Genomic DNA, 23,482 nt, shown 5'->3' with positions numbered 1-23,482 from the left:
GCAAAAGCGGTTTAATACTCATTTAAACAAATGAGTTATTAGAGATTGTTCTTAGAGATTGGCCACCTTGTTGGTAATTGCATAGCCAGGTATGGAGCGATACTCCAGGCCAGGTTGACGTGGTCCTTCCACTGTTTCTCTGTCAGGCTGATGTATTTGGACCTCCAGTTGGCGATGCTTGTCTCCACTGACTGCTCTGTGGCAATGGCCAGCTCTTGTGTGGAGAGGGGGTTGTACCACGTTGTCAACCGTTCGATCTCACTAGCCTGGGTACACAAACCAGAGGTCAAGAGCATTAAGAAGGTTTTATCATGAACAGGCATCTTAAGTGCAGTCAAAACACTCATATTACTCACCAGTAATGCCAGCAACAGAGTCCTGCGTTTCATGTAGTATTTGTGAAGCTGCGTTCCTCTGTTACTTTTTTTGGATGTGCCTAGAAAAAGAAAAGGTACAAAAAGTCAGTCCATAAGTCCTTTATGGACTGACTTTTTGTACCTTAATGTCTCACAGACATTTCCCATCTGTGTTCGTCTCTTTGATTTGGAAAAGGTGATGGCTTGGATATTTCACCAGTTCAAAGTCTAGAGCAGTGCAGTCCAAATGACTGCAAGAGTTTTTGCTATATCAAAGATGCTTTTAATGTCCATATTTTCATTTTACATTTTATGATGCCACCCAGACCGAAAGGAAATGTCAGTCACACTCTTAAAACAAATGATATGACATTGTGATATGACACACTTTAGCAACATTTAAACTATATTTGATTATTGAAGGAAGTGCTATTATCAGTTTCGAAAGGCTCTTGAATAAAATATTCATTCTTTGTACTGTCCGAAACACTGAACCTAGGTTCTACCTGATTTTTTGGATGTGGTGGACATGCCACTCGACAGCGGGTACGTATTGATCCATCCCTGGCCAGTCTGTTGGGTGCGGGAGCTGGAATCCATGTTGCCCCTTAGATCAGCAGCGTTCATCACTGACAGGCTGTTCAAAGATGCATCCTGATTATCTGTTCAAATGCAAACAGAATCAGTGTGGCCATGAACGCAGTGGGTTACTCTCAGCACATCTACATCTGTGCTTTATTAAACTTATACAAGAGCGTTCCTTACACATAAAACAGTCACAAACAATATGAGCGATAATGAGGGAGTTGTTGAAGAGCGAGATGAACCATGTCACTTAGCCCTCTGCTGATGTCATGATCATGTATTTGAAATCGAGGGACTCCGGAATAAATGTAGGTAGCCGGTGCACTGATACTGGATCGGATGCAAGTAATCTGAGCCAGAATTTGCACTGAGGACCTGAAGAGGTATGCTCTGTATGAGTATGAGACAATGTCTAGAGAGTATTTTAAATTCAGGGAATTTAAAATTAAAATAGAAAGTAGCTCGTCCACAGAAGGACTGGTAGCTCCCCTTACGATAAGGGTTCAGATCGCGCGAACAGGTGTGGGATTAGAGCTCTGGGTAGCTCCCCAACTGGGTCTAGACTGGGTCTAGAGAGTATTTTAAATTCAGGGAATTTAAAATAGAAAGTAGCTCGTCCACAGAAGGACTGGTAGCTCCCCTTACGATAAGGGTTCAGATCGCGCGAACAGGTGTGAAATGTGTGTGTTTAGTTAGTTTGTTTGTTTTAATCAATTTTAAATCGTGCTTTTTATTTGTTTTTGTTTCTAATGTCTCTGTCTCTGAATTGTGCTATACAAATAAATTTGCCTTGCCTTGCCTTGCCTTTTGTCAAGGTCTTTGGGTATGAAGAGGAAGGAAATTTCTTGGTTGGAAGAAAAAATTTTTTTTCAATTTATGGTTTCTTTAAAAATGATCACTTGGGGGACTGGTGGGCTGATATGATGAGTAGTCATGCATGTTGACGCAGCTGACAAATTTGTGCTTTTCCTCACAGCTTCTAAATATTTAAGACAAAAACTGACTTAAATTTTATGGATCACAAAGTAGAGGAAATGAGTAAAGAAAGAGTAGAAAAACTGAGCATATGAGAGGAACCAAAATAAGAACGTTTAGGGAAAAGAGAAAAGAAAAGTAAATTAAATCAATATCAAAGATGCATATATCAGGAGGACTGTGAGGAAAAGCAATCTCAAATTTGACCCACGTAAAAGCATGCCCCTGCTGCAATGCAGTCGAAGCTCCACTGCTTTAGGCTTACTTAAGATAGATATTGGAGAAGTGCTGGACACGATAAGCGATCCAAATATCCCAGCAGAGAGCGTGCTCGGGGCTGGGGTAGTACCAAGCTCACCAGGTGGGACCAAATGAGATGCTGCCAGGTACTTCTTGTCAGACAGGATGCTGGCGTAAAAACGGATTATGATGCTGATGTCCTCACGGAGACGCTTGTCACCCTGGGTGGGGAACTTTGGAGCCACACTAGAAAGACAAAAACATTAAATGTCTCACTAGGGTTAGATTAGGGCTAATACTACCTAAATCCTGAATTAGGGTTAGGGCTAACCCTAAGGCTATCTTGGCTCTAAAGGTTGGAATGCTGGTTAACTTACTTCTTTGGTCCAGATTAAAAGAGCTCAACACGTTAAAGACAGCGAGAATGACAGAGACCTGACTTTCGTTCCAAAATGGTTCAATTTTTTCCCCTTTTCATGCAGCACTTTTTCAAGTTTTACATTTTTTGTGATTGATTAACTGCCTTGCCAGTTGTTGGATGAATTGATGAATTGTCACTAGTTTATAGTTTATTTATAAGTTTTTACTTTACAAAGTAATAATATATAGGATGGTTTAAAAAGTTTCAATGTAAATTTAATTACAAACAATAACAGAATACAAATAAACAAAAGCTAGGAGGTTGGGTGAAAGATTGAAGACAGACATGCTGAAGTTAGCATGCTAATCAGCTAGCACTGAAAAATGTTAACTTGTTGTAAGCCTAGATTTGATTGAAGAAGAGCAAGCATCTGAGTCTGACTACCTGAAGTAATCAAAGGCAGTAGAGTAGATCTTCTCCCGGAGCACATTTCTTACAGTTGCATTGGTGACGACGTCAGAGTGGAGCAAAGCCAGACCAAGAGTGAGCAGCCTAGAGCACAGAGAAAGATGGTTTTCATAGAGGAAAGAGATTTTGTATAAGCACACCATAAATACTATGTAAACACTGTGACTGGTATATACCTGAAGCGAGGTCCAATGGCAGCTACATGGCGGTTGAGGCTACTCTTAGCCCCACCAACATCTAGAGACAGAGAGCGCTGCATCAAACTGCCAAAGATTTCCACTTGATCTGCACTGGAGTATTTTGCGATCTCAAATCTCTGGACCAGAAACTAGTTGAACAGGGAGACACAGAACAAGGCGAGAATTTAAAAAGAATTGACTAACAAGATAACACATAAACAACTCAAGCAGATTGGCAGTTATCCAACCTCTATCCAGACATGGTGAGGGGTGACATTTGGAGGGCAGGGGATGGGCTGGCTTTCCTCTGAGGCAGCGAGAGGATCAGCCTCCACCTGAGCATCCGAGAACAAGCCCATCTTCAGCTCCACAGTCATCTGCCATGCTCCTGCCATCTCTCGCATGAACTAAGCGGGCATACAGGATACTGACACTATGTATGCAATTCAAGTATGCCGACAAGAGAGAGAGAGGTTTTTGTTTGTTTGAGTATATGTACCGGTACTTCCATTCCTATACGTGCGGCCAGCAGCCACTCCCAACAGGCAATTGCTGTTTCCATACCATGTTCTGTAAACATCTTGAGTGGAGACCAGCACAGGTGGTGCAGGAGCTGAGGATCACAATCTACAGGCAATTCAGGAGAGAAAATGCCACCCCACCCCCCAAAAAAAGAGAGAGACATGAATTTGATACCAACATCATCACTTATAATACCAAAATACCAAAGTAAATCATAAAGGAAAATAACCTTTGGTGCTAATGAGCAAGGCAGTCAGTTTGAACATGGCCTCAGTAAAAGCCTCAGGCTGTGCAGAGTCTAATGCTTCTCCCAACTGTTTAATCATCAGTCGGCCCAAATCAGACTGTCCCCGGACTGCCTGGGCAAAGTGGATCATGCCTGATACCTACAAATGAAAGAGAACATTTATGGGTATGAAAAATGTATCTAATAAACAGATGTTATGTTTCCAAAATCTGCCTGCATCATATTCTGGTTTCACTCTGGCACCGTTATGAGCCCTTCAAGATTTCAGCATTCACCAAACAAAATTTCAGAAGGATCTGTGTTTTTTTCAACCAAAATAATGTGGCCATGATCACTAACGCAATAGCTAACGCAGTCCAACTTTTCCCCCTTTGATTACATTACAGAGATCTCTGGACCATTAGATCAGGTACTGGTCCATTAGAAGTGGCCATTATCCACAGTGTGATCAACAATGGCCACCGACAACTCAACTAGATTTTGGAACCTCCAGGATCAAAAATTAAGCCAACACATAAATGCCAAAAAACAGCCTCCAGATCTGTCTAGTAGTATTGCTTGTGATGTTAATTATACTAACAACTTACCCAATGAATTAAACTCCAGTATTTTACTGGCATGTTACTTTGTTGTAGTTACTCTAGCAAGTATATGTTCCTGTGTTGTGCACTCTTAACTAAGGCTGTTAGCATTAGCTGATCCTTTCTCAGGCCACCCTTTTCATGACAATATCACCCCTTCACACTTTTGGGGGGGGGGGAATCTACCACAGGTGGAGGATGGACTCAATCTGGGTGACTTCTATTGTCTTATGTAGTTTGGGACTGATTGTTGGAGTAGGTGTAGTTTTTCCTTTGCTGTGGAGTCAGGTGGGCCACCATGGGCTGCGTGGAGCTTGGTGCTGCTGCTGCCATGGACCCCCGTCTGATGGGCCTAAACCTGCCTGTCCTTGGTATATTTCGGGGAACAGGGGTGCCTATGGGGGTTAGCGGTTGGTACCCCAAAGTACCTCCTCTCTGGCTTCAGGGGGGGGAGTACTTTGGCCACCCCGATCCTTTCCTCCCCATCCCTAATGGCTTCTCTCCTCCCACTTCATCACACCAACACACATGCGGGGCCTTGGGGTGCATCACTGAGGTTCAGGTTTCTCTTCCTCTCCCTCTGTTAACTTTCTCCCCAACTTCTCTTTCTTTTTTTTTTCTCCATCCCCCAGTCTTTTAGTGAATATGGGTTGTAATATTTATTGTGACTTTACCTCTCCAGCGTATCTGTTCCTGAGATTGAGGGAGGCCATGAAGTTTGAGTAGTCCTTTTTCACACAGGCTGGTCTCTCAGTTAGTTGAGTGGACTAAAGGAGAAAGTGACAAAGAAGAGCCTAATAAACCACGCTGTTACTATAAGCATAAACTGTTACTAATAAAAAACAGTCATAACTCATTTGTGCTCAACGTGACATGACAGTTACCAGAACAAAAGTTTATCTGTCAAGTGTGAATAGAGTACTGAATAACTTGTTGCAGATTTGCTAACCCTATTGTGTAAACCAGAGCACTTTATATTTTAGGTCATATTTTATGCACTACTGACATTTTAATGTAATAAAACAGATTTAACGATTCACATGCATAGTTGTTCAGTTGAAGACAAACAAAAGCAACAGAGTTATTACACACAGCAATGTTACCTTTACAATGACAGAAGGTTTATTTGATGAAGGTTTTTAAATCACATTTCTGCACTAGGATCAGTCCATAAAGAAAACTTAAATGGCAAAACTCTCCCAAAATCACTAATAATGTACTCTGATAATTAATATATTAAAATATCTAAGAAAACAAAGAAAAAATTCATGTGACTGACTGCACTGCCACTAATGCTAGGGCAACTTTGAGTGTAAACATCTGCACAGACAACATGCTATCACAAAGCTATCAAACAACCCAGGGTGATGTAAAAGTTGAGTACATGCCAGCCAAAAAAACACAACCAGAACCTGATTGTGTTATCTGCAACAGATAACAAAAGCTGATATAAGGAGTCAGGCTTGCAGTATTGCAGCCTTCATTTCTATCTGTACATGTTTCTGGAGAAAAATCATTGTAAATGCATTTTAATATTAAAAGATAACCAGAATAAATAAAAAAAAATTGAGTTTTTAAATAATGACTTCATGACTTCATAAAAACTGTGTTCTGTATTTCTGTCCAAAACTAAAATTTGTTTTATCTGAAACATGTTAGTATGAAAATGATGCACAAATAAAATCAGGCTGGGGGAAAATATTTTTGGAGCACTGTATGTATGCCCTCCTTATGATAGGATTATGTACTGGTGTGTGGGACCGTTATCTCAGGTTTACATGGCTGACTGATAGTTATTTATTTCAGGTGATGTTATGGAGTAACTCAAAGGTAATGTAATAAGTAGTGTAGAGTAGTGTAGTAGTAGTGTTGTAAAAGCTCACCTTTCAGAACACTCACTTCACCAGATGCGCCTTGTTTCTTTTCCTCACCTTTGATTGGGTGTGGTGCTTTCCCTTAATTGCACTCGCCTGTCACTCGTTATATAAGGACTGCACTCACCTACAGCTCACTCTTTCTTCACATGAGGTGGCAGCTGAGGTGAGTTTCTGTTTGAGTCTCCTGAGTTTATGTATTATTTTGAGTTACTAAGTTACTTAAATCACACTTTATTTCCTTTCAGAGATAGCAGTCCGTGTGTCTTTCCTTCAATTCATTCAATAAAACGAAAAACCCTGCAAGTGATTACTGACTGTTCATTCTCATTCTGACCGGATGAGCCCATGATGGTAACAATCTCCAACCTCCTCTGAACCTTCCTCCAAAACAAGTAGAGAAATTACTACTAAAATAACAAAACATGTAACTTTTTTTTTTTGTAGCAACCCCAACACTTGAATTTGTAAAAATGATGAGTGTATCACCCACCCCAAGTGTGGTGCTCTGCCTGTTGTAACCAGCAAAGTGCAGGATGCTTTCTGTGGCCATGGCTAGGCCTGTGTGCTGGGAGAGGCCTGATACCCAGTTCTGATGTTTGTTTAGATACTCCTGAAAAGACCAGGTAAAGCACAGTGGTTTAAAGCATGTTTAAGGCAACATGTGGAGTTTTGCATGTTACAGACTAGAATGTTTCAAAATAAATGTTACCTGTAGGTGGGATTTGGTCACAGATGGAGCCCACTTCATAGCCTCTTTAAGAATTTCTCCACAGCGTGCTGCAAAATCCTTCACTATGCTCTAGAACCAAAGAGACAATAGGTCTTTTATATATGAGAAAAAAAAATCTACTACATAGACAATACATTACAAAAATCTATTATCTAATAGTGCTTGCTCATAGGGGGTCATATGATTGTTGGGTTTTTCTCTGTATCTATTATTGTAGGATCTACTGTACAATATAAAGCGCCTTGAGGCGACTGTTGTTGTGATTTGGCGCTATATAAATAAAATTGAATTGAATTAATACATATATAGGGGAAAGAACTGAAAAACACAAATCATAAGTAAAGCAACATTACCTCTCTGGCTTCATACGTGTCTGGGACAGTGATTCTGTATGGTGTATCTGGGATGTCATAATAAGGCTGGTCTTTATGAATGTCCTGCAATAGATCCAAATTATACAGCATAAGTCATGGTATACAAATGCAGTATAACAGTCTTAATGATCATCACATACTGCACTGAGTGAGAGGGAAAGAGTCTGCAGAATGTCCAACATAGTCTTCAGCACACGGCCACTCCACAACAAGTGGGGGAAACTAAGTAGAGAGAAAATACAGTCAATTAGGAACCTGCTTTTGTACAGTTAATGTGACTCTGGGTGATATTTTAAGTAAATTAACATGTGCATCAAGTCTTGCTCACGTTTCAGCCAAGCCAGACAAGTATTTGTCAGCCACTCTACGGATCCTTTTGTGGATGTGGTTGAAGTTCACCAGGAGGAACTGAGCGTGGCGTTCAAGCTCCTCCTCATGGGCTTTGGTTTTTGGCTAAAAGTGTGACATTATGTAATTTTATTGTAGAATATTTTCAAGATTATGTCATTAAAATTGTTTACAGTGATATACATGACATGAAACTGAGAAAAGCAGTAAATCCTCACATTTGAGAGCTGGAAATTCACTTTCACCGAATTGCTTCTGTAAATCATGTAAAGCAACTCTATTGGAGTCCAAAAATAAAATCTAAATCTAAAATCAGTATATCAGGAGTCCTTTAAGACTACAATTGGGAACCTTTCTAAGTGTAGTTTATGTGTACAGTAGGTCATTTATTTTTGATTTGTTTCTCCCTGGAGAGCAAAGTCAGAAAAGAAAAACTGAATCAGTTTGACTGCAGTCTATACACAATCTGGTTGGGTGCTTGTCTTTTAACTGCAGTGTTTTTCTATTAACTGTGTGTTCTATTTGAGATGAGTGACTAATATTGATTTAATTGGGTCCTGTCTACTTTTGTTCCACAACCAACATGTTTTTAAATGTTATATGATAATCTTCCAGCGCTCCTGCAGTAGTTTTTGGATCTGATGCGTATGACTTCAGCTTTGCTTAATGTTATCTAACTGTTACAAAACATTTGATTTACAACTGAGTCTCGAGATGGACCTTTAGTGTATGTGAGGGGTTATGAATAGCACACCTAAAACACCCAAATTGTTAAATCTGTGCAGTTTATCTTCTGTTTTGGTTAAGGGTAAGAACCCTGTCTTATGGGGGAGAGTGTGACGGCTGCATGGCTGGTGTTGGTTTTCTGTGTCTATCTATTCCAGGTAATTGGTGGGTGGCGCTGACCCAGTTTAGGACGCAGCACACCTGAGCAGATGGTGCTGAGGAAAATCAGTCCCTTGGGCTGACTCTTCTCTACTCATATCCTATCCCCTTGTTTGCTGACTGGTAGAGCACTCTCTTTTGTTTTTGCATGCACAAACTCACTCATACATTTTCCCTGCAATCAGACACTGCATATATACTGAAAACCAGTATTTGTTTTTTTATTTAAATAAATCATTTAACAGCAACCTAATGCTATGTATGATCGCCCTTTTTTGATACATTCTTTTGAGTCAGGTCATGACAAATAATATGTATTTAACCAAAGAACACATTGAATAATAAAGTAAAGATATAAATGCACTTAAGATATACTTTGACTTCTAACATCTTACTTACTTTTTCAGCCATCATTTGCAGGAAGACCTCAAAAACCTTGTCGCTAACAGCAATCACACACTGCATCATACCTGAAAACATTTGAATGTGCAGAATAAATGATTGCCAGTAAATTGGTATTTTTCAATGTTTTTTTTTTAGTTGTTCTTACCAGATTTATCCTTCTGTATTGCTCTGTCCTCAAAGTATCGAAACATAACCTGAAAGCGGTCCAAGTCCAGAGAATGCAGCATCCTAACAGATGTGAGAAAAACAAACCAGAATAAAGGTTAGATATATATACTAGTCAAGTTTTATTTGTCTAGTACAAACTGGAGAAGATGTGCATGAGATTTTATATTAAAAAATAAATAAATAAATCTCATGCTGGCTTACCTCATATACTCCAATCTGTAAACAGACAGCAAATATGTGGACATGGCAAAGTCCAGCTTGTTGATGAGAGCAGCCACCTCTGGAGGAGGATCCAGCAGGTTGATGATGGTACTGCGTAGATCATTCAGCTCTGCCTGGAATTCAACAATCAATCAAAAACTAGTGCCAGCAGGTAAACTACAAAATATCTGGGTGTTTGTCTGCATGTGGGCATTCTCATACCGGAGTGACAGTATCATTCTTCAGGGCAGAGTTGTACTGCAGCTCTGAGCGTAAAGGTTCTCCACTGGGAAACGTGAGCAACGGTGATTTGGTCGCTATCTCACAAACCCCTTCATACCACTCCTCTGGCCACAAACCTAAACATTTCAACAGCAGCAAATTTAGGATTTACATCTTTAAAATGAATGGTGTCATGTGAGTAAATGTCCAAATGGTTAATCTCATCCACATATTACTGTATTTTTCAAAGCTTCCTTACTAACTCACTAACAAATATATCACCCAATGTCTGTTAGAAAAAAAAAAAATTAGAAAAATAAAAACTTTGACTCCTTGGAAGGAAAATGTGGTTTGAATCATATCTAGCTAGCACGGTTAAATTTGTTCATGTAAATAGGGTGTCTTCTTCATTATGGAGTTCCCCAGGGTGCTATGCTGGGACCCGTTCTATATACGTTATATATTCTTCCCTAAAGCTGTATTTTTAGAAGGCATAGCATATATTTTCATTACTATGCAGATGAAACTCAGCTTTATCCATCCATCCATTTCCTTCCACTTATCCGAGGCTGGGTCACGGGGGCAGCAGCCCAAGCAGAGAAGCCCAGACCTCCCTCTCCCCAGCCACCTCCTCCAGCTTATCCGGGGGAACACCAAGGCGTTCCCAGGCCAGCCGAGAGATATAATCTCTCCAGTGTGTCCTGGGTTTGCCCCGGGGCCTCCTCCTGGTGGGACATGCCTGGAAAACCTCACCCAGGAGGCGCCCAGAGGAAATCCTTGTCAAATGCCCGAACCACCTCAGCTGGCTCCTTTCGATGTGGAGGAGCACCAGCTCTACTCTGAGCCCCTCCCGAATGGCCGAACGTCTCACCCCATCTCTAAGAGAGAGGCCAGCCACCCTTCGGAGGAAGCCCATTTCCGCCGCTTGTATCCGCGATCTCGTTCTTTCGGTCACTACCCACAGCTCGTGACCATAGGTGAGGGTAGGGACGTAGATCGACCAGTAAATTGAGAGCTTCGCTTTTACACTCAGCTCTATCTTCACCACAACAGACCGGTACAGCGTCCACATCACTGTAGCCGCTGCACCAATCCGTCTGTCGATCTCCCGCTCCCTTCTCCCATCACTCATGAACAAGACCGCGAGAGACTTAAACTCCTCCACTTGGGGCAGGGTCTTGTCCCTGACCCGGAGTGGGCACTCCACCCTTTTCTGGCTTTATCTATCTAATATATTTCATCTATCCAAAGCAAAAATGACACACACAAAATTAGTTTAACTGCAGAAATGTCTTAAAGACATAAACCTGAAATTCAGATGAAACAAAAAAGGTTGCTGTACTTGGCCCTAAAAACCTTTGAAAAATGGTGTCTCTCCAGATACTTACTTCGGATAATATTAACTTGGCCTCCAGTAATACTGTGAGGAATCTTCACATAATTTTTGATTAGGATAATTCTTAATAAATAAATAATAAATATTTTGGACTGCTTCCTGGCATTTGCATTGTATCTCTAAAATTCAAAACATCCTGTCACAGAGTGATGGTGATTGACTAGTTTATGTATTTACTATTTCTAGGATGGACTATTGTAATTCATTATTATCAGTTTGTTTTAAAGGCTCCCTGAAAAGGCTTTAATGGATCCAGACTGCTGCAGCGAGAGTAGTGAAAGGGACAAGAAAGAGAGAGCCTATTTATCCCATTTGTTATCTTTGCTGGCTCCTTGTTAATCCAGAATGAAATTAAAAATCCTCCTCCTCATATACAGGCCTTGATATACTACCTTTTCACCGCAATAGAGCACTAGGGTATCCTAGGGTATTTAAAAGTAAAATAAGAGGCAGAGACCTCAGCTCTCTATGGAACCAGCTTACAGTTTAGATATAGCAGACAGAAATCTTCTCTAGTTTTAAGTACTGTATATGCTTTAAAAAAAGGGAAAGTTTTAAGCTTATAGTTAGGTGAGTCTGAACATTCCCTTAGTTATGCTACAAAATGCCTAGGCTACTAGCGGGTTCCCATTATGCACCAAGTGTTTCTTCTTCACTCACAGCTTTTCATTGTCTATGTGTATATAAACCACTTTGTGGAAGAGAGCCAGAGTTCAATAGTAACTAATGATTAAATCCAGTGTGTCCTTTGTCCTATTTCTTTCCCCTCATCCCCAACTGTTCACAGCAGATGGCTGCCAATCCCTGAGCCTGGTTCTGCTGGAGGTTTCTTCCTGTTAAAAGGGAGTTTTCCATCCCACTGTTACCAAGTGCTTGCTCATAGAGGGTTGTCCGATTGTTCCGGCTTTCTCTCCATTATTGCAGGCTCTTTCCTTTACAATATAAAGTGCCTTGAGATGGGACAATCACCGCACCACTAGCACTGTTGCTTCACAGCAAGAAGGTCCTGTTTGATTCCACCTATCCTGGCCGGGGCCCTTCTGTGTGGAGTGTGCATGTTCCCTGTATTTGTGTGAGTTCTCTCCAGGTACTTCTGCTTCCTCCCACAGTCCAAAGACATGCAGTAAGTGGGGTTAGGTTAATTGGTAATTCTAAATTTCCCATAGATATGAATGTGAATGCCCCTGACAAGGATAAATGGAAGAAAATGGATGAATGGATAAATAAAAATTAAATTAAATATATAAAGAATAAGGGGTGGATTAAGACTTTTGCACAGTACTACATTTAATCCTAAAAAGAAGCTACAGATATATGAATTCATTAAGGCTTTTATAATAAATTAAAGATAATGGTGATTCCAGGAATAAAAAAATGTTTGCTTGAAAACTTTCCCACAAATTCCCACTGCATTTCCTAATTTAAAACAGACTGATATGATGAGACTACTAAAATAAATGGGAGACAAAATAGTAAAACTGACATTTTACAGGACTAAGGATGCAAAACAGAAATAGAGCTACAAAAATTTCAGTTTGCTTTACTGTGATAAAACAAACAAAATTTTGATATTTCTGATATTTTTGTACACAACACAACAGAAATAAACAACTCCTTCTACCTGAACCCTCCACAGCAAATCCCATGACTACGGAGTAGAGCCAGAAGTCTCTAAAGAGCTTCTGCAGGCGTGGCTTTGCCTCCTTGATTGGTGGTAGCCTCTTTGTCAGCTAAAAACAGAAGAAGAGGAGGGATAACAGACCTTTTAAAAGTGCTAGGTTTACACTAACTCTGAATTATCAAAGATTATATGATGAAAATACACAAATCACTTACCACTGCAATGACTGGAATAAGGACTCCAAGATTTCCGGCACTGCTTGATGCCTGAAGGTACAGAGCTGAATTAGCCACTTGAAAATAGACTACCACTTTATTTAATTAATGAGTTAACTACATTAAATATTTTCTACACAAGCAAAAGTTTCAGTGTTTAACAAATTTATTAAACACCCTAGCATAAAAAAAAAAACCAAGAAACCTGTAAATTCCCATGCTAATAAAAATATTAAAATTTGAAAAATTTAATTTATGGAGCACTGTAAAAACTATAAAGTCAGGGGGGTTGGGATCTGAAGGAAACTAAATACAGTGTGACTTAACAGCTACTATATGCATCACCTATGTTTCCTGGCTCTAGCTGCAGGAAAACTGTAAAAATCGGAATCATTTCCCAATTATAGTATGCTGTTATCTTATGAAAGCAGATTGCCAAGAAAATGAAGCAAAGCCATTTAAGGTAAAAACTTCCTCTTGCATGTGTTGACTTCACTTGACTTGTTTGACCTTATACCTAACTACCCTATGTTGTTTTTAGTTCCACTTGTGTTGTTTTTCCTTCCCATTATAACAAATTTCCCACGTGTGGGACTAATAAAGGTTATCTTATCTTATCTTATCTTATACTGGAATGTGCAATGTGAGTGTGTGCCATACCTTCAGAGTTGGGCCCTTGTCTGAGGCCCTTTCACTGGCTCGCTTGCCTTCTAAGCCCAGCTGAACAAAGAGTTCTAGCAGGTTGACTAGCAGCTCGTCAACCATATGCTCAGCCTGAAGGTTTGCTGCTATGTTACCCAGTGCATTTATAACAGCCAAGGAACAGTGTCTGCAGAAAGAGGAAGGAACATTTATGTACGAGATAAGCAGTAGCACATGCGTTTCTGTAACAGCGGGGGTATGGTTCACATTCAGGCTCCCATAAGAGAATTGATACAGTTTTTGCTTGCTGATGCTCAAGATGGAGAAAAAAAAACAAAAGAAAACTCAGCTGCATTGAAGCTTGAAATAAACATTTGAATGCTAACACAGGACTGTAGAGCAAGTGGCCAACACTTGCACTGAAATGACAATAGTAAAGAAAAAAACATGACGCCAATGTGAACAAGCAAAACCATAACACCAAGGGGGGGGAAAAATGCTCTTTTAAGACTAAAATTCCTCATCTGCCCTATAAGGTGATTCTTACCTGTATCCGTGATCTTTGTAATCTTTAGTAGAGTAAACCATGGAGCTTGCCTTGACACTGATCTGCTGGAATAAATTCCAAACTTCCTGGTAGATGTATTGCTAAAGTGGAAGGAAAAAGAGAAAAAAACCCACAAAGTTCCCCTTCAAAAATAAAAATTACACTTTAAAAAGGTTAGATTTGGGTCTAATATCACTGCATATGATGTCATATACTGTCCTTCCTCTGAAAAAGAAAGCATACCACAGAAGCTTGATTCCCTTGTATAACTCACAATTGTGCGTAAGTATTAAAAGGAACTGCACTGCAGTGGTTTAAATCACAGAGATTCCTATGATTCCAATTTCTTAATATAATTAGGAAGCCTTCTTCACATGCAAAAGTTAGTAATGGAGTTCCACAGGGTTCTGTGCTGGGAACCAAATCTGTTAACATCATACATGCTTCCCTTGGGCATTATTATTGTAAGACACTGCTATGCAGATGATACCCTAGTTTTGTTTAGCCATGTCTTACCCTACAATATAAAGTGCCTTGAAGCAACTGCTGTTATGAATTGGCACTTCATAAATAAAATTGCATTCAATTGAATTACTCTAGAAGCTTGAAGTTCTAAGACACATGAAGTTTGAAGATAAACACTCACATTCCCTGTGATGACCATGCAGCCAAGTTGGTCTATGATGAGGACATCAAGCTGGGAGGGAGGCTGGCAGAACTTCTGCTGCAGAATCTGAAGGATGGGCTCCATTACTCGGGGGGTGTCCCGTAAGGCCACAGCAATGTGACCCAAAGCCCTGATTGTGTGGTCTGGAATCAAGTGAGCATCCCTGTGGGGCAATATCTTGGTTATTTTAACTTCACAAGTCAAGAGCAGAGTATAATTTCGGTGAGAGGCTTACTTGTCATTTTCCTGATAGATATAAAGACGATTAGACAGACTGGCGAGAAAAGCTTCAACAATGACATTATCCATAGTCAGGCCAGCTTTAAGGCACCTGAGAGCAGAAGGAAAGACTGGGAGTGAAGGCTTTGTTGACAATGACATGTACACGCAAGTGGGATGGGTTTCGTTCAGCAATGCCTTATATTAAGGGGAAGCACGTTGTACACCTGTGTGGATTCACAGTGGACATTTATCATTGTTTTTAAACACACTTTCATCTCTTTGTATGTTATAACTTCAGAGTTTTCCACAGCTTGCTGACAGACCAACAACAGCACAAGCAAAAATAGCCCACATACTGGTCTTGATGCATGCTCAATCATCCAGAATCAACTTTTGGAGAGCACACATACTGGTTATAACACATATTTTTAGCACTACCCACATTTAACAAAACAGATGCTCTCTGCAGATAGACAAGCAGTCTGCAGGTTCTGTGGTATGCCGATGCACTACAACTGCTGAACCATTATTTCTCCTTCATAAAAACTCTGTGGGAGTAAATTGGATCTTAAACGGTTCTATTTATGAAGACTTCTGTGAACCTGTTATTTATACTGTTTTCTTGCAAACTGGAAAATGGAAAGCTCCAGTGCCTAATGTACCTGTGGGGGAACTCACCTGCAGATGTTATCAATGGAGATGTCCCGAAGCTGCTCATACATGGAGGGCTGGCTCTTCTTGCTCGAATGGGTGCTGAGTGTTGACTGGGAATGTTCATTGGTCACATGAATCTTTATTTCACTACCACCTTAAACAAAATCATAATCTTGTAAGAACACATTAAACTGGAAGGAACATGGTTGGCTGGCTGGTAGTGGTGGAGCATGAGTTACCTGGGGTGTATTGGCTGTGATATTTGTACAACTTCACCAAAACAGGAGAGGGCACCACCAAGAAGTCTCTCAGGGATGTGGTAACAGAGTGGGCCACCACTGGAAAGCGTTCACACAGACGACCCAACCCCTGAACACAAAAAGTATTTCTAAATGTGCATTTGTAATAATAATATTTGCATTCCTCCCAGGTTTACAGCTATTTACTGTGAAGAAAGCAGGAGAAACATTCCAACAGGACAGCCACAATAGATGTTACTTTAAAGCTTTTAATTTCTGATTTGATACAGTCTGTGATTACCTAAAGCATCAGTGATAACCCAGAAAATCAAGTACCACTAGGTTTCAGAAATTTGTCATCAACACCAAACTACTGATCGTTATAGCTCTAATGTGAGCATCTTAGCCCGATTTCAGCATTGTCAAAATTCTCCTGCTATACCTCAGAAGTATAAACCATACTGATTGGCTTGAAAAAAAAGAAAAGAAAAGAAAAGAAAGAAAGCACTAATCTGTCAAAGAGAATCAAAATCTTAACAGGACACAACACTTTTCTACTCCTGCTCCCACATCATTTTCTTCCCTCTCTGGTAGTTCTTTACCTGTAAGCAGCAAATCAGGAGGGGCATGTGAGCAATGATGACTTTACTGGATGTCTTTGATTGCAGTTTCTCTGAGAGCTTGGTGCAAAGATTCTCAGCTCCTGGCAAACAAACAAAAAAAGGTTTACAATCAAGATTATCGAGACTGATTACTCACTGTTGGACTAAGATACAGGAAGCAAGACTTACCCTGCTCCTCAGTAACAGCCCACACCATGAGGTCCACACAGGCGGCATTAGCCTGACAGCGCAGTTTGAGTGGGCTCAGTTCACTCTGGAGGTACTCGACATCATGAAGAATCCTTTGCAGCTCTGACTGGCTGCTGCTAAACTGCTCCAGTACAAAGTCATGAACCTCCTTCACATAGTCTGTCTGAAGTTCTGACAGAAAACAAATTATGTTTGTATTATTATTATTATTATTATTATTATTATTATTATTATTATTATAGAGACATTAGGGAAGGAGAAATTGTGATTTTGTTATTGAATAATATAAAAAGCACTTATTGTAAAATCCAGTGTTAAAAAAATACTTAATTTTAACAACTCCAAAATCAGCTAAAGCTATCAACAGAACATAAAGAAAAGTCTCCTATTTTCGAAAGCAGCAGTACTTTCATCTAACTCCATTTTGAACCATGTTATGGTTGCTGACCTCTAGTGGCTCTCCCTCTGTGAGAGTTTTTTTTCTCCTTTTCCTATGTTACAGGTCTTCCAGTGAGCAAATCATCCAGGTTGTGCTGTGAGCTAGAGTGGTTTGGGCAGCAGGCTTTAGTGTGTGTGTGTGTGTGTGTGTGTGTGTGTGTGTGTGTGTGTGTGTGTGTGTGTGAGTGAGTGAGTGAGTGAGTGAGTGAGTGAGTGAGAGAGAGAGAGAGAGAGAACTTAAACTCTGTGTAACTTTGGCTTTGGCTTTTTCTTTTTCACTTTTCCTAAGTGTTTTAAAGAGGTAAGTGAGATAATAAACAATAAAAAGGCACACAGGTTTTATCTTGAGGATGGGTTACTGGTGAGGAAATGGGTCTCAAGACCTGCTTTACAGCAGGAAGGAGGTGATGAGGGTTGGGGGGTGGTACGCCAAATAGCCATTCCTAGGGGACAACCGGGGCGGCATATTGCAGCTTGCGCATGAACACCCGCGGTCAGGTCATTTAGGAACCACTTTAACCTATGACCGCGTTCTTCAGCACTTTTTCTGGCCAGGTCTGAAGAAAGACGTTGCCAAGTTCTGCAAAACATGCAAGGTTTGCCAAATTGTGGGTAAACCTAATCAGACGGTGCCACCTGTTCCTCTTAAACCCATCCCGGTAGTTGGGGAGCCTTTTGAGCGTGTTTTAGTGGACTGTGTGGGTCCTCTACCCAGAACAAAAGCGGGTAATCAGTTCCTCTTGACAATCATGTGTGCCACAACCCGTTTTTCTGAAGCCATACCACTTCGAAAAATCACCGCTCCCACCGTAGTTAAGGCTCTACTTAAATTATTTTCAACATTCGGTCTGCCCAGAGTTGTTCAAACCGACCAAGGTAGCAATTTTCAGTCAAAACTGTTCAAGCAGACTTTGCAATCACTTGGTATCAAACACATCCCTTCCAGCCCTTACCATCCCCAGTCATAAGGCGCACTAGAAAGATGGCACCAGACCATAAAGTTGATGATGCGAAAATATTGTCTGGAGACTGACAAGAACTGGGATGACGGACTGCCATTCCTACTGTTTGCAGCTCGTGAAGCAAACCAGGAGTCCCTTGGTTTCAGCCCTGCTGCAGTTTTTATCTGATGTGCAGCCGCAATCAAATGTGCTTGAGTTTGTCACGCAGTGTCGGGAATGTTTGTACCATGCTTGTGCAATAGCCAAGAAGTCTCTGTCAGCAGCCCAAGGGAAAATGAAGCAGCAGTATGACACGAAGGCAGTGCAGCGTTCTTTTAAACCTGGTGATCAGGTACTCATGTTGGTGCCCACCTCTGGTCCATCTCTGTCAGCCCAATTTGCAGGTCCATATGTGGTAGAGAGCAAAGTCAATGGCACAAACTACATTGTTCGCACTCCGGATAGAAGGCGCAAAACACGGCTCTGCCATATAAATATGCCGAAACTGTTTCACTCTAGGGAAGACGATAAAGAGGGCTCCATCTCACTCATTTCTGTGCCCATAAACCATGATGATGGTTTGGTAAAGGGCAGTGAAGGTCAGCAGAGTGGTAGGCTTGTGAACTCAGAGGTTCTTGATGCCTTAGACACGTACCTCTCCTATCTTCCCCATGACGAGAAAGATGACGTGAAAAACCTGATCCAAGCGCACCCTAGTCTGTTTGGGGATGTACCATCTAGAACCCCAGTGTTAAAGCACAACATTGACGTGGGTGATGCGTGCCCTATTAAGCAACACACATACTCAAGAGGGAGTTAATGAAAAAAGAGGTACAGTACCTGCTTGAAAATGGTTTGGCGATACCTAGCCATAGCTCTTGGAGCTCTTCATGTCTGCTGACACCAAAAACGAGGAGAAAGGTTCTCCTCGTTTTTGAAACGAGGAGAAAGGTTCTCCTCGTTTTTGTACTGATTTTAGGAGGGTAAATGCAGTCACAGTCCCTGACTCATACCCATTGCCTCGCATGGAAGACTGCATAGACAGCATTGGAGCCACCACCTACATAACAAAGCTAGATCTGTTACTGGCAGGTTCCTCTAACTAGCAGAGCCTCTGATATTTCAGCATTTGTTACTCCAGACCATTTCTTGCAGTACACAGTGATGGCGTTTGGTACGCGAAATGCACCAGCCACTTTCCAACGACTTATGAACTCTGTGTTAACGGACATTAACAATTGTAATGTGTATTTGGATGACATTGTGGTATATTCTTCTTGCTGGACTGATCATGTGAGTACTTTGAGGGATGTTTTTGCTCGTTTAACCCAGGCTTCCCTAACCCTGAACCTGGCAAAGTGTGAATTTGCCAAGGCGGTAGTGACATACCTCTGAAAACAAGTAGGACACGGCCAGGTGCGCCCTGTGAATGCAAAGGTGGAGGCCGTACTGAGCTACCCGGTGCCCACCACAAGACGGGAGCTCAGGCGCTTCTTGGGTCTAGTGGGCTACTACAATGTTTCTGCCGGAATTTTTCCACAGTAGTGGCTCCTCTGACTCATCTGTGCAGTCCAAAGGAACCCTTCGTATGGACTGCTGAGTGCCAACATGCATTTGACTGTGCCAAGTCTCTCCTTTGCAGTGCCCCTGTACTGGCTGCTCTGGACTTCAGCAAGGTCTTCGAGCTAGAAGTGGCACTGGGGCAGGACTGCTACAGGATGGAGTTGATGACATCAGTCACCCGGTTTCCTACTTCTCAGCTAAGTTCAAGCCTCATCAACTCAACTATTCCACCATTGAGAAGGAAACCCTGGCCATGTTGCTTGCTTTGCAGCATTTCAACGTGTACGTGGGGTCAACCACCACTCCTGTTATGGTTTATACTGACCATAACCCTCTGGTATTCCTAAAACACATGTACAATCACAACCAAAGATTGATGAGATGGGCGTTGCTTGCTCAGGAGTACAACATAGACATCCAACATCAGAGAGGTATGGACAATGTGGTGGCTGATGCACTGTCAACACTTCGTTTTTAAGTGGGGCGTAACAAACCACAAGATGATGTGGTGAGTCAATGCAACTTGCATCCACTTTTTCTTCACCAAACATGGAAGGGAGACAAAATACAGATACTAATGTGAAAGAATCGATGGGCATTCTTGAGAGCTTTACAAGGAAGCTAATGTGTAAGTTGTAATAACTGCAGTTCCTCTAGGTTGCACTTAAGGCTGTAGTTTATGAGGCCCACATTGGCCCTATGTACTAAGAGTCTTAAACTGGACCTCTTCACTTTGTGTGTATGATTCAGGCAGCTTTTAGAGTATTTTAATCAAAAACTCCAAATTAGATTGGTAAGTTAGCTTTGTAATACAAATTTCAGAAAAACAAAATCTATATATGCAACTGACCTAATTTTAGCTCAGTTAGCTGTTTATTACTCTGTTATCTGAGGGATCTCAGATCCATCTACTTTTCTGCACATTTTCTGCAATTAATAGGTAGGGTTTTCATGACACTAAAATTTCAAACACTATACTAATAACCAGTAATATACTCAATACCATTTTCAAGATCACAGTAGATTTAAAAAAAACAAAAAACAAAAACATCACAAAATTAAAAGACAATTTTAAAAATAAAAAGTTAGAATATTACTGGTTCTCATTTTTGCAATCAGTTACAGCACTGTTTATCACCTGTAATTCTGGCACCATATTTTTATTCCTGATCAAAGTGTGCAATTGAGAATGCAGACCACCACTGTTTCTGTAGTTTCTGGTTAACTTTTCTCTTCATCAAATAAGGACTTTACGAGAAACACAGCACTTTTTAGATACAAATAGCAGAATCACCTTGTTAATTTACCACTGCCTGAAGGTGTTGAAAATATTAGTTAGATTTTGTTAAGGGTAAAACTACCTTTAATTAAAGGATCTATTACAGATTTCCTTACCTTTCATATTATAAAGAGTGTCTCTCAGCATTTTAAATATGGCTACATAAAGAGGATCACTGAAGGTTTTGTAGTAGAGATGAAGACCAGGATTCACCTGCAAAGAAAGCAACAGAAATTTACAAATAAAGCGTAACATGAAAAGTAAAGTGAAGAGAAATCTGAGTGGACTTGAGAGGCATACCACTTGAAGTTCTGCCAAGGTGTCATCCAGTGATTTTAAAAACGACTCAGAGACAATCTGTTGAACCTGTTCAAAAGAAGTAATACAATGTTCACCTTGCATGCATGTACAAAACCAAACTCTGAGTGTGGTTACTGCTGACCATGTGGAGGAGTTGTCTGAGCATATCTAGAGGGACGTGAAACTCTCCAGTGCTGCTTCCAGTGAAAAGAGGGGACACAGAGAAGCTGGAGCTTATGGTGGAGAAGTAGTAGTCAGGGTCCACTGCACTGCCATCGGGGAGGTAAGAACCTTAACATAGAGGGAAGAATAAATTATGTACCGTAAAAATGTCTATTCTGTTTGCGGTAAAAAACAAAACAACTTCTGAAAGCATGAAATACTGCACCCAAAAAGAGGTGTCAACCTGATCTGAAATTACCTTCAAAGTACTGTGCAGAGGGATCAGCGGGCGAGTTGGGTGTCAGACCTGCTCTCTCTGGACTGGCCTGAAAACAAAATCAGGATTTCATTTTTTTTTTTTTTTTTTTTAAATAAACACATGTTGTTAGTTTTGCCTTCTTGCCCGTTTCATTTTATTACCTGCTGTGACACACTGGACACAGAGGAGCCTTTGCGTTTCAGAGAGTCTCCCTGACAAACTGTGAGCAAGGAGCTTGGTAGGATTGAACGAAAGTCATTGAAGGACCGTCGCCGGACAGTATCGCTATCATCATTTGTGGACAGTAAGGGAACAACTGGTCGAGGAAACAGCTTGGATAGTAACGGCTCGTCAGTGTTGCTGTATCGGCCAAATGCTCTTGCAACACCAAGCAAGGTGGGCACAGTGTACCTACATAGGTATTCTGTACAAGAAAAAGAATAATACAAGAATACGTACAAGAATATTGTGGATGTTATTTAGCACTGGAATGATCTATAGCAGCACTTAACGGAAGAACGAGGTCTCTGTTGGTACCTTTGTCATGAGCTTCTGGATTTTTGCAGATATCTTGCAGGACCTGCATGATGTCCATAACTGCTTCCAGGATCTGATAACATAATCATTTAAATAATATTTATTAATATTTAAACCATTTTGATTTTTACTCTTCTGAAGCAACAAATAACTTCCAGGAATTGCCAGCACACATGTTAACCAATTGGGGAATATTTGTTTTCTTCCCTAGCGACCGGTGGTTGTCAAATGGTTGCTGACCAGGCTCTAGGCCTGTGTGAATGAGAGCTTAATGTATTTAAAAATCTGAGTACACATGAGATAAACAGCATCTATACCCATGTATATATAGAGTCATTACCACACACCTGCCCTCGTAAGGTTTCATCACATTGGGCGACATCTGACAACAATGTCACAAGACAAAAGCTGAAATTCTCTGCCACAGGAAGGGTATCTGCAACAAAAATAAAAAATGACTAAACAGCACCTCTAAAATGAAAAGAAATGACAGGATAAAGTACATGTAAGACTGTTACCCACCCCTTCCTTTGCGTTCCGAGCTTTCTTCAATCCACTGAACTTTAGGGAGTCCTTTAAGCAGCCCAAGAAGGTAGGGAACAATAGCATCTTTGTGCTGAAATACATGTATTCCAGAGTATAAGAAAATGAACATCCTTAAATTAATACAAGCACAAAAGTACGACAATGAGGAGAGGAAACGAGGTACGCTATTTACCTGCAGGTTTGACTCGACTAGAAAAATGCCAACTGCAATCACAGCATCTCTCCTTCTTTCATCTAGCTGGAAGATTCCTCTGAAGTCCACTGGACACATGCATTGTAGCTTCTGAACCTGTGGGAGGACAATGTGGGTGGATGAAGAGGAGTTGTAAACATTTCTCAACTTTAGGAAGCTATTAAATATAACAATATTTTAAATATAGAGAAATTTCTTGCCTACTGCCCATACGGAAAAGAAATAGTAAAAACTTATATGTGGCCACTTTCATGAGTAAATCATATAAGGCTTACATGATTTACTCATGAAAGTGGCCACTTTGGCATTACTTTCATACATTGTTTTAGTAAGTATCCAAAACATACAAGATTCATTATATAATTTTTCAAGGGATCTTATATCTGTTTTCACACTTATATGCTTTTCATACAAGTTTCACACAAGACAGATACAAACTTTATAAGATTTATATATATCTTTTCCATATGGGTGGGTTTAAAACAGGCACTTTGTTGTCCCATTAATGTTAATGATTTTGACTAT

The 23,482-nt window shown here is 40.6% G+C and overlaps 1 protein-coding gene across 3 annotated transcripts in view; it reads right to left on the bottom strand.

The window, feature by feature from the left end:
• The window catches only part of pi4kaa (phosphatidylinositol 4-kinase, catalytic, alpha a), a 41,584-nt gene that overhangs the window by 14,349 nt on the left and 3,753 nt on the right, over positions 1–23,482 (bottom strand). The window contains exons 2-39 of one of the 3 annotated variants that reach the window (XM_086301542.1): positions 22,937–23,053; positions 22,741–22,834; positions 22,566–22,654; positions 22,219–22,291; positions 21,843–22,105; positions 21,682–21,748; positions 21,403–21,551; positions 21,261–21,326; positions 21,077–21,173; positions 16,719–16,910; positions 16,530–16,630; positions 15,928–16,057; positions 15,713–15,842; positions 15,048–15,143; positions 14,792–14,975; positions 14,146–14,246; positions 13,617–13,785; positions 12,957–13,007; positions 12,742–12,850; positions 9,725–9,861; positions 9,503–9,636; positions 9,279–9,361; positions 9,128–9,198; positions 7,824–7,948; positions 7,636–7,717; positions 7,475–7,558; positions 7,101–7,190; positions 6,882–7,001; positions 5,189–5,281; positions 3,916–4,072; positions 3,664–3,791; positions 3,413–3,571; positions 3,162–3,313; positions 2,962–3,069; positions 2,182–2,402; positions 863–1,018; positions 357–436; positions 67–266 (exon numbers count right to left, since the gene is read on the bottom strand). In XM_086301542.1, coding sequence (XP_086157668.1) covers positions 67–266; positions 357–436; positions 863–1,018; positions 2,182–2,402; positions 2,962–3,069; positions 3,162–3,313; positions 3,413–3,571; positions 3,664–3,791; positions 3,916–4,072; positions 5,189–5,281; positions 6,882–7,001; positions 7,101–7,190; positions 7,475–7,558; positions 7,636–7,717; positions 7,824–7,948; positions 9,128–9,198; positions 9,279–9,361; positions 9,503–9,636; positions 9,725–9,861; positions 12,742–12,850; positions 12,957–13,007; positions 13,617–13,785; positions 14,146–14,246; positions 14,792–14,975; positions 15,048–15,143; positions 15,713–15,842; positions 15,928–16,057; positions 16,530–16,630; positions 16,719–16,910; positions 21,077–21,173; positions 21,261–21,326; positions 21,403–21,551; positions 21,682–21,748; positions 21,843–22,105; positions 22,219–22,291; positions 22,566–22,654; positions 22,741–22,834; positions 22,937–23,053 — 4,658 coding nt within the window. Of the gene's footprint in view, positions 1–66; positions 267–356; positions 437–862; positions 1,019–2,181; positions 2,403–2,961; positions 3,070–3,161; positions 3,314–3,412; positions 3,572–3,663; positions 3,792–3,915; positions 4,073–5,188; positions 5,282–6,881; positions 7,002–7,100; positions 7,191–7,474; positions 7,559–7,635; positions 7,718–7,823; positions 7,949–9,127; positions 9,199–9,278; positions 9,362–9,502; positions 9,637–9,724; positions 9,862–12,741; positions 12,851–12,956; positions 13,008–13,616; positions 13,786–14,145; positions 14,247–14,791; positions 14,976–15,047; positions 15,144–15,712; positions 15,843–15,927; positions 16,058–16,529; positions 16,631–16,718; positions 16,911–21,076; positions 21,327–21,402; positions 21,552–21,681; positions 21,749–21,842; positions 22,106–22,218; positions 22,292–22,565; positions 22,655–22,740; positions 22,835–22,936; positions 23,054–23,482 lie in introns of all 3 variants that reach the window. The other 2 variants (XM_086301543.1, XM_086301541.1) reach the window with 2 other exon arrangements.

The sequence above is a fragment of the Aulonocara sp. 'chitande type north' Nkhata Bay genome, linkage group LG7, assembly GCF_057382095.1.
Source record: "Aulonocara sp. 'chitande type north' Nkhata Bay isolate Kocher_YH1m ecotype deep benthic linkage group LG7, A_spYH_male_GT1.1, whole genome shotgun sequence".
NCBI classification, from domain to species: Eukaryota; Metazoa; Chordata; class Actinopteri; order Cichliformes; family Cichlidae; genus Aulonocara; species Aulonocara sp. 'chitande type north' Nkhata Bay.
The sequence above is the reverse complement of the archived record's forward strand: the minus strand, read 5'-3'. Positions and strand labels throughout refer to the sequence as shown.